The 9541-nt window shown below is 55.2% G+C and overlaps 1 protein-coding gene across 2 annotated transcripts in view; it reads left to right on the top strand.

Moving 5' to 3' along the window:
* ACLY (ATP citrate lyase) overlaps positions 1 to 9541 on the top strand; it is a 45538-nt gene continuing 35997 nt past the window's right edge. The window contains exons 1-5 of one of the 2 annotated variants that reach the window (XM_045488863.1): positions 1 to 178; positions 5051 to 5232; positions 6353 to 6475; positions 8651 to 8713; positions 9308 to 9498. In XM_045488863.1, the coding sequence (XP_045344819.1) occupies positions 5074 to 5232; positions 6353 to 6475; positions 8651 to 8713; positions 9308 to 9498 (536 nt within the window). In that variant the 5' untranslated portion in view covers positions 1 to 178; positions 5051 to 5073. The remainder of the gene's footprint in view (positions 179 to 5050; positions 5233 to 6352; positions 6476 to 8650; positions 8714 to 9307; positions 9499 to 9541) is intronic. The other variant, XM_045488864.1, reaches the window with a different exon arrangement.

The following is a 9541-nucleotide window of genomic DNA, read 5'->3' as shown; positions in this document are numbered from 1 at the left end:
ACGCGTGTGACCAATCGCGGGGCCGCTCGCGCGTGTGCCGATGGGGGCGGGGAGAAGCCCGCAGGGGCCCGGACAAAAGCCGGCTCCCGGGCGACTGCTGGAGGCTGGAGCGCTCCGGGCACTGGGCGGCGAGGCGGGGCCTGCGGAGGGAGCGCTGCGCACGGGTTTTCGCAGAAAGGTGAGTGGCGGGCGGCTGCTTTCGCGCGGGGTACTCCACCTGCCCGAGGAGCTTCCCGCCTCCCTCCCCCAACCCGGAACCGCTTTCCCCGGCGCCGTCTTAGTGCTCACGCGTCCTCCCTGCTTCTGCTTGGAAGTTTTTTTTTTTTGGGGGGGGGGACTTCGCTTTAGGTTAGCCTTCGCTCGGAACCCCGACTGGTGGCAGCGTGTCGACCACCCCACCCCCACTCTCCCACATTCCAGTTTCAGGGAGTTTGCATAGGGTGTGCCGCCGCCCTGGCTTCTTTTCCCTCCGCTAAATTGCATTTGCACCAACCAGGCCCCTCTCACCCCGACCGGGGCCAGTCCTCGAGCCTCTTCGGGCTTTAGCGGGCCTCCCTCTTGTCCCCATCGGGGTCACCGGTGGCCACTCGCCCCACTCCTATCCGGGCCCGGGCGCTTCCTCTCTTTTTTTTTGTGAAGAAGCGACTGAGTCCCGCGCCGAAAGTGGAGGGAGCGAGCCCGGCGCGTAGCCTTGGCGGGCCACGCGGCGCCGGGCTGTCCCAGGGTGCCCGAGGCCTGGCCTCGCCCGCAAGGACCGGGCCGTGGAGCACCGGCGCGGGAAGGACCCTCCTCGCTCAGGAGGTGCCGTCGGGCCCAGCCTCTAAGCGACAGATGGCCGGGGTGCCCGTCTCCCTCCCACCCCTGGCGCTGACGCCTGTGCCGAGCCTGGCCAAGGCAAGGTCCCGGAGAGGGCTGAGGATGCTGCCGCCGCCCTCCTGTAGGGCCTGGCAGAGGGCCAGACCCAGCGCCTGCTGCCCTCTCCAACCTTGGCAGATACTGTGCAGTAGCGAGGAGTTCTGCCATTGGGTGGTCCCCAGGGTCGGCCTGGCAGGAGGATTTTGGAGAGGGGAGGAGCAGTGCATGGCACCAGTTTGGCCAACCAGCCCACGCCTTCCACTCACTAACTTTGCTCTGAGGTCTTTCAGCCAGCTCAGATCTTGGATTTCTGAAATACTGCTTGAGGAAAAGCTGGTAGACCCCAGCTACCCGGGGGGGGGTGGGGGGGGGGGGGTGGTAATTTTTATCTCTTAGAGAACTTCAGAAGCTTGGGCCAGATGACAGGAAGAGCCCTTGGAAACCAGGCAGCTGGTGTCTCCATCCCATTCTGACATGCTTGCTGCACTAGGGGGACCCTCACAGAATTCTGCCTCTTCCCTTTATTCCAGGAATTGCTTGTCCTCTTAAAAACAACCCCCCCTCCAAAAAAAAAAAAAAAAAAAAGAAAAAACAAAACACAAAAACCAGTCCTATGGATACTGACCTATAAAGGAGTGCTCTTTGTCTTTCCCCGGGGGAGACCCTAAGTAGCATCTCCAGTGGTTCCTCTGCACTGGCTATGTCCCAGGGATACATTCCTGGGAAACAGTCTGCTTTCATTCAGCCTTCCCTGTGGGCTGCTTCAGTTCTCAGTGGCTGCTGTGGATGAACTCAATCCTGGGTCACTCACCCTGTCTGCAGAAAAGACCCCATTCAGCTCATAAAGTCCTTCCCTTGAGGGGAGAGAGAGGATATGTGTGATGTGTGTGTGTGTCTGTGTGTGTGTTCAGGTTCCTTGGCATGATATTCCCCACATGGTTTACACTTTACTTGTTATTAGGTGACAGTTCCTAGGGCCCCAGAGCGGACCCCTGGGGTCTTAGCTTTGTCCTAAAATCACCTATCACCAGTTCGAGAGCATATTCAGTTCCTGAGGAGGCAGCCTAGGACTCTGGGGGAGTGGATCCCCAGATCCAGATTAGTATACACTTTCAGCCGCACCGTCACTACAGTAGATGCTCTTAACTGGTGGTCTGTGGTCATAATCATAAGCATCTTGAAATGAGGCGCACATTTTTCGGGGCTTTTCATCATGCGCTCAGGAATCTGAGGCCTCAAGTAGGTTAAGAGCCACTGCCCTAGAGAGACTTCCAAGACCCTTCTGAATGATTAATTTTGCGAATTTTCTCCACCGAGACCCCTCCCTGGGTTTGTGAGCCTTCTTTCCTGCGTTTGGTGAACATGCAGAGGCCAGATTCTTTCCCCACTTTTATTCCATCATATAAATCCTGTCTTGGCCTTGAAAGGGCCTGCCCAGCCATCTACGCCAACGTGCTCTGGTGGCATATCTTATTTTGGTAAGCTGGTGAATCTGTTCTATCCTGTATCATCCCCTCGTTGTGTCCACCCCCTGCCCCCCTCCAACCATCCTGTGGAAGTGAACTCTTGTCTTGCCTGGGACTCAAGAAAGTTGTGATTTTTCAGCTGCAGAACAGCCCTTTTCTTACCCCTTTCTTTGTCTGCTTTGGGAGGTGCCAGCTTTGAGGGGGTTGTTGTTCTGGTAGTGTCAGACTGTTCTCTGCTTGGGGAGGCTTAGCAAACTCCTGGAGTTTGTGATCACAGGTGCTTGATGTTTCTGAACCATGGAGTGCGACCAGCAGCTGCCGCCTCCTTTCCCTGCTTCATCTGCCCTAGGTTGCGCTCTGTTTGGGAAGGGGGTGGGGGCAGGTGTACCCATCTGATTTCAGGACCAGTTTTTCTGGTCTGAAGTCAAGAAGGTTGGGAAATGGAGCTGGAGTGGGTGGGGGGGGGTGGGTGGAGGGCTGCAGGACCCAGGGGCTGGTTGAAGCATCACCTTTGGAAACTCTTGCTGAGGAGGAGCCGGAAGTCATCCCAGGGGAAGGCCAGAAAAGGGACCATCTCTTTTGAGCCCCTTCCCAGCTACCCCACTTTGGGCCAGACACCAGACTGAAAGCACCCATTGTGCTGAGTTGGAGACTAGCTGGGAGGCCGAGGGGGCCAGCCAAGCCGGTTGGGAGGGAGGTGGAGAGTAGCCTCTGAAACTTTGGCCTTCCCTGAGCTGGGGATGGAGACCCACCTTCCTGTGTGTATAAACCAGCTAGTCCCCCGGGTCCGCCTTCTTTTATTTGAACTTGACTTTTCTTCTCAGCAAATTCAGCAACTTGAGTTCTGGATCTCTGTGGAAGAGATTGGAGTGACTTTTCCTGATGAGGCCAAGTTCTTAGTCTGAATGACTTGGTTTCCTTTCCCTCCCCCTTCCCCTGATCCTCTCCCCAACTTGCTACCATGGGAGAATGGGTGTGTCAGGACAACGCGGTGGGGACGGAAAATGAAGAAATTGTCATCACAGACCCTTCTGTGAGGTGAAGGGGGGGACATGGCCTGGTCCTGGGAGAAATGGTCTTTTCTCTCGGGCTGACGAGTGTGGGGTTTTCTGGGGAGCAGGAATAAGAGTATTTGGGTTCAAGTCCTGGGTCCCCTGCTTGTTTGTTTGGCTTTTTGGGCAAGGTATGGTAGCTCCTCTGAGCTGCTATTCCTCATCTAAGAAATAGGATTATGAATCTCTATGTACCTCACAGGGTTTGTATGAGATGACTTCTATATCCATGTGACCTGGGATGACTGCTGCCTCCTCCCCCAGCTTCGGCTCTGCTAGAAGTGACCAGTACAGGGTAGTCCCCAGAGAGGCCTCTGTTTTGCTCTAAATTAGCAAGCTGAGTGACTCAGTGGGCCGGGTGGGATGTACTGAAGGTCACAGTTTCCCTGCCCAGTGCCTGCTCTGAACTCGGGGGTGGGAGTCTAGTGTCCTGGGAGAAATGGACTCTGAGGTGACTCTCTGCTCCTCGAGGGTTTGATCCTGCCTGGGGTTAAGTAAACTCACCTGCCTGGCCTACAGCCTGATGGTGAGTGTAAGTGCGTGAAATGGGTGAGTCTGGATGTGGGGGAGACGAAACCTGTAGGGGGAGGGGAGTAAGGGCAGGATTGCACAATTCTGGCTGTGCGCCCCGTAGGTCACAGAACCAAAGGGTGTGTTTCAGTGTCTGTGTGGGACCTCGGGTGGGACCAGCACATGGGTTTGGGTCATACCACTGGTATTCCTGTCTCCCCAGCCAGCTGCCTTTTGCTCCAAGATGAATGTGAGCTGGTTTGTCGAGAGGAAGTAGAGACAAGGTTGAGGCCAAGAGACCTGGGGAACATGCCACCTTTGTTTATCTCCACCTTCTCTCTCCCTTCACTTCCTGATCCTCCTTCCCTGATGTCAAAAGTGCTCATTGAGTGGGAATGCAAACTGGTGCAGCCACTCTGGAAAACAGTGTGGAGGTTCCTCAAAAAATTAAAAATAGATCTACCCTATGACCCAGCAATAGCACTGCTAGGAATGTACCCAAGGGATACAGGAGTGCTGATGCACAGGGGCATTTGTACCCCAATGTTTATAGCAGCACTTTCAACAATAGCCAAATTAAGAAAAGAGCCTAAATGTCCATCAACTGATGAGTGGATAAAGAAGATGCGGTTTATATACACAATGGAATACTACTTGGTAATGAGAAAGAATGAAATCTGGCCTTTTGTAGCAACGTGGATGGAACTGGAGAGTGTTATGCTAAGTGAAATAAGTCAGGCAGAGAAAGACAGATACCATATGCTTTCACTCATATGTGGATCCTGAGAAACTCAACAAAATTTTACCGGGGGGAGGGGAAGAGGGAAAAGTTACAGAGAGGGAAGGAGGCAAGCCATAAGCGACTCTTAAATACTGAGAACAAACCGAAGGTTGATGGGGGGTGGCGGGGAGGGGAAAGTGGGTGATGGGCATTGAGGAGGGCACCTGTTGGGATGAGCACTGGATATTGTTTGGAAACCAGTTTGACAATAAATTTCATATTAAAAAAAAAAAGAAGAAGTGTTCATTGAGATCTCGCTTTCTTCCCTCCTGCTGGGCCAGTCCTCCTTCCGCCTCCTGAGAAGTGCTGAGATCTGGTCCTACCGTCTGGGGGCAGCTGGACACGGGTCTCTTCCCCTGCCCACCAGCTCCTGTTCCTCCCAACAGGTAGAGCAGGTCCCTCTGCGGCCATGTCGGCCAAGGCGATTTCGGAGCAGACGGGCAAAGAACTCCTTTACAAGTTCATCTGCACCACCTCAGCCATCCAGAACCGGTTCAAGTATGCCCGGGTCACCCCTGACACAGACTGGGCCCGCCTGCTGCAGGACCACCCTTGGCTGCTCAGCCAGGTGAGCCCACCCTCCCCAGGCCCTTCTTCCGGGCCCAGGGTCAGAGGAATAGCGATGGTCGGTTTGGTGGAGATGTCCCACCGGGTCACACGATGGCAGACTGCCCACATCAGTGGGCAGCATGCAGTGGGCTGAGCGGGATTTTGTGTTTGGCTCCGGGCCCCACGTGTTGAGGCGCCCCAGCAGGGAACACAGTGCAAGGGCTTGGAGCTTGACTGACTGGAGTCCAGACCAAAGCTCTTTGTCTATTAACCGTGTGGCCTGGAGCAAGCTGTTTTACCTCTCTTGAGTGGCAGATTCCCCATCTGTCAGATGGGCGGAACACTCACCCTGTGAGCTATAAAGATTAGCAGTAATGTCTGGAAAGCATTTGGTGTGCCACCTGGCACTTGGTAGGTACTCAGTAAAAGTGGGTGTGGGCTCCACTCGCCCCAAGTGCAGCATGTTAGGAATGTGTTCGGGCCGTGAGGAAGCGTGCTGCGGACTTTGTGTGGCAGCCAGCCCAGAGTAGAGGCTCCTCTGTCCTGGTCCCTGTGGGACCATTGTTGGGAGGCATAGACTTCTTGGGCAGGGCCAGGAGAGCGGGTTCTGGGGGTGCACATTCCCTCCCAGCGCAAGGTAGCCCACCCATGAAAGGAGCTGCCGCGGGAGGTGGCGCATTTCCTGGCTGGCAGCGTGTGAGCAGTGCTTAGGGGCTGCTTGCTGGGCCTGTAGACGGGGTCAGGCCCACGGATGGGATTGACCAGACCTCTAAGGTCCTTGGTCACCACAAGGCTCTGTCCCCCTGTTCTTCCTTTTGGAACACAGGTGCTGGTCCATATTCTGAGGGCTTCATGGTTTAGTGGAGTTAAGATGTCGCATAGGGAGGGTAGGGAATCACTCATGCGGCAGGTATGTGGTAAGTATCTACACTGTGCCAGGCCCCATTCGGGGCACGGATGGCTCCAGATTCCTGGTTGTCAAAAGAAAGGTATAGGCTTGGATAGGTGAGAAAAGCTTCCAGGAGTTGACACTGAAGAATGGATGGGTGGATAGGAAGCCATGCAGACTGTCCTGTGCTTCGGGTCCCCAGACTGTAATCTCTTACTCTCCCGTTTCTTTGCTTTTCCTCTTGTTCCAGAACTTGGTGGTCAAGCCAGACCAGCTGATCAAACGGCGTGGAAAGCTGGGCCTCGTTGGGGTCAACCTCACTCTGGAAGGCATTAAGTCCTGGCTGAAACCACGGCTGGGACAGGAGGCCACCGTGAGTACGGCTATAGGTTGGGGTGGAGGTGCTGTGGGAACAGAAGTGGATGTGGTCATCTCCAGATGAGCAGCCCTGTAGGCTCACTGCCTACTCGGCCACACTGTGGCCTGGGGAAGGCCACACTGCAGCCTTGGGTCCCGCAGAGCTGCCTGGTAGCAGGGCGAGTCTTGGTGCTCGCTCCCAGCTCTGCCATCAGCGAATGGCAAGATGGGCTACAAAAGTAACCCCAGTCCAGTTCATGGCCAGGTAGAAATGGTCTGTTATTGGTTTGTTTGTTTGTTTGTTTATTTAGAGAGGGAGAGCAGGCGCGCAGGTGGGGGAGGGGCAGAGGAGAATCCCAAGCAGGGTCAACGCTGTTGGTGTGGAGCCCGACGTGGGGCTCCAACCTGAGCTGAGGTCGGACACTTAACTGACTGAGCCACCCAGGCGCCCCGGAAATGGTTTGTTTCTTTCTTTTTTTTTTTTTTTTTCCAACGTTTATTTATTTTTGGGACAGAGAGAGACAGAGCATGAACGGGGGAGGGGCAGAGAGAGAGGGAGACACAGAATCGGAAACAGGCTCCAGGCTCTGAGCCATCAGCCCAGAGCCTGACGCGGGGCTCGAACTCACGGACCGCGAGATCGTGACCTGGCTGAAGTCGGACGCCTAACCGACTGCGCCACCCAGGCGCCCCATGAAATGGTTTGTTTCTTTAACAGACCCATCACGGAGATGAGACTCTGAGGCTCATTCTGGGAAGTCCTTTCTTTTCCGTTTCCAGAAAGGGCACAGCAGCTTGTCGTGACATGTATGCCTAAGAGGGCCAGCAAGAAAAAGTTGCAGAAGGCAGGTGCAGAATCTTTTAGGCAGAGACGTTATTAGACCAAGAGCCGAGGATGAGACTGGTAACACTGAAGAGGAAATTCAGTTCTTGGCTTCCCCCAGCTTGGTGATTAATGTCAACTCTGTAGATGAGAGAGCTGAAGTGAAATGTGGTTTAGGGAGGCTAGGAGAGGCTCAGAAATAAAATTGCACTTCTTTTCCTTTTTACTCCTGGACGGGACTGGAGAACAGGCGAGGGGGAGCGGGCTGAGGCGGGCCTGAGGCCGGGAAGGGTGTGCTGTCCATGCACAGCTTTGCCCCATCTTGGGTGACTGTCACCAGGGCTGAGCTGTTCTCTTCTTTGGCCGTCCTGGAAGCAGGGTGAGGATGACAACGAAGCTGTCTTCCTCTCTTCCTGGCTGTCTCCAATCAGCTCTTTGTGGTAATTTCCCAGTTTTTGGCTCTTGAACTAAAGAGGGCCTCTTAAACTTGTATGTGGACCTGGGGCCGGAGGGATCCCTACTGGCCTTTTTGCTTGCAGGCCTTTGGCGAGAGGACGGCAGGACTGGGGGCTGAGTGGTGTCCCCAGAGAGGTCCTTGTGTTCTTTCTCCTCAGCTGCTGTTGGGAGGGGGCTGTCAGCCGTGTCGGGGCCGGCAACAGTGTCCGCCTCAGCAGGAGCGGCTCATTACCTCTGAGGGATCACTGTCTGGTCCCTGACTCAGCAGTGACGCACACGGGCGGCGGGGGGGGGGGGGCTTTGAGACACTCTGGGATGAAGGCTGTCTCGCCTCGGCAGCCGCCAGGGACCCACTCAAACTGATTAGCTCTGCAGGCCTGTTGTCCTCAGCCAGGAAAGTGTGCGTGAAGTTTTCCCCGTCAAGCTCTCCCTGCCCCCCGCTCCCCCCATCCCTGCTGTTCCCAGGCCCAGACTTCTGTCCTTGGGCTGGGTCTCTCTGCTTGAGCTCGGGGATGGAGAGCCTTGATTTGTCTGTGCTCTTTAACTTGTGCTACTGATGGCAGGAGGGAGAGGAGTCCTGATGTCTGTGCTGTGGGGGTGGGGGCAACATTTGTTAGCCTAGCTCATTTGTCACCCTCCAGAGGAGGCAGAGAAAGAACGTGTGAGGTCAGTACACTGCAGTGTGGCTGGCAGTGGGTGAAAGAGTATCTCGTGAAGACTTCTTCAGCTTAGGGTCTGTGACCCCATTGCCCTGGTTTCTGGAAAATCTCTCTCTGCCAGATGTCGTGGCAGTAGTACCTGAGCCCCGGCTCCGGTGGGACAGCCAAGTAGAGGGAGCAGAGGGCAGTCCTCCTGCCCTGGGGGACAAGACCCGCTGGTCCATCTAAGCTTTATTTTTCTCAATCTCCATAGGTTGGCAAGGCCAAAGGCTTCCTCAAGAACTTTCTGATCGAACCCTTTGTTCCCCACAGTCAGGTATGTGTGACGTGACTCCAAGCCGGGTCTTCTCCCCCACTTTGTGTTTGTCGACTCTAAAATGATGAAAGGAGAAATCAAGCTGTTGGAGAAAAGTGAAAAGGACCAGACTCTCTGAGGGTCTGAGGGTGCCATGGAGCAGGGAGTCCAGAGATGAAGGGAAAGGCTTAGTTTGTAGCAGGGAGGAGTCAGGGCTGGTAACAGGGGACTTCTCGGTGCTGGGATGAGAAAGACTTGAAGGCAGGCACCCTCCCCCAGACCGGGTCACAGTGGCTGAGTCTGGACTGTCAGCTAGGCAATGGCCTCTGCTCTCCTCTTGTCCCCGAGGGGAAGACAGTAACTTTTTACATTTATTTATTTTGAGAGAGGAAGGGAGACAGAATCTCAAGCAGGCTTCCCACCGTCAACGCAGAGCCTGCCTCAGGGCTCAAACTCACGAACCGGCTCATGACCTGATCCGAAACCAAGAGTCAGATGCTTCACTGACTGAGCCACCCAGGTGCCCCTTTACTAGGGTTTTAGAAACGCACCCAAAGGGGTTGGGCTCGCCAGTTCAGTGCCCCTCCCCCACGTGGTACTGTCTTCCCCTGCAAGGCGGAGGAGTTCTACGTCTGCATCTATGCTACCCGAGAAGGGGACTATGTCCTGTTCCACCATGAAGGTGGGGTGGACGTGGGCGACGTGGACACCAAAGCCCAGAAACTGCTCGTTGGCGTGGACAAGAAACTGAATGCTGAGGACATCAAGAAACACCTGTTAGTCCACGCTCCTGAAGAGAAGAAAGAGTTGAGTGAGAGGGAGGGCAGGCAGGTGGCAGCGGGGGAGCGG

This window comes from Leopardus geoffroyi, chromosome E1, assembly GCF_018350155.1.
Source record: "Leopardus geoffroyi isolate Oge1 chromosome E1, O.geoffroyi_Oge1_pat1.0, whole genome shotgun sequence".
NCBI lineage: Eukaryota > Metazoa > Chordata > Mammalia > Carnivora > Felidae > Leopardus > Leopardus geoffroyi.
Note: the sequence above shows the minus strand (reverse complement) of the source record. Positions and strands in the feature narration are given on the sequence as shown.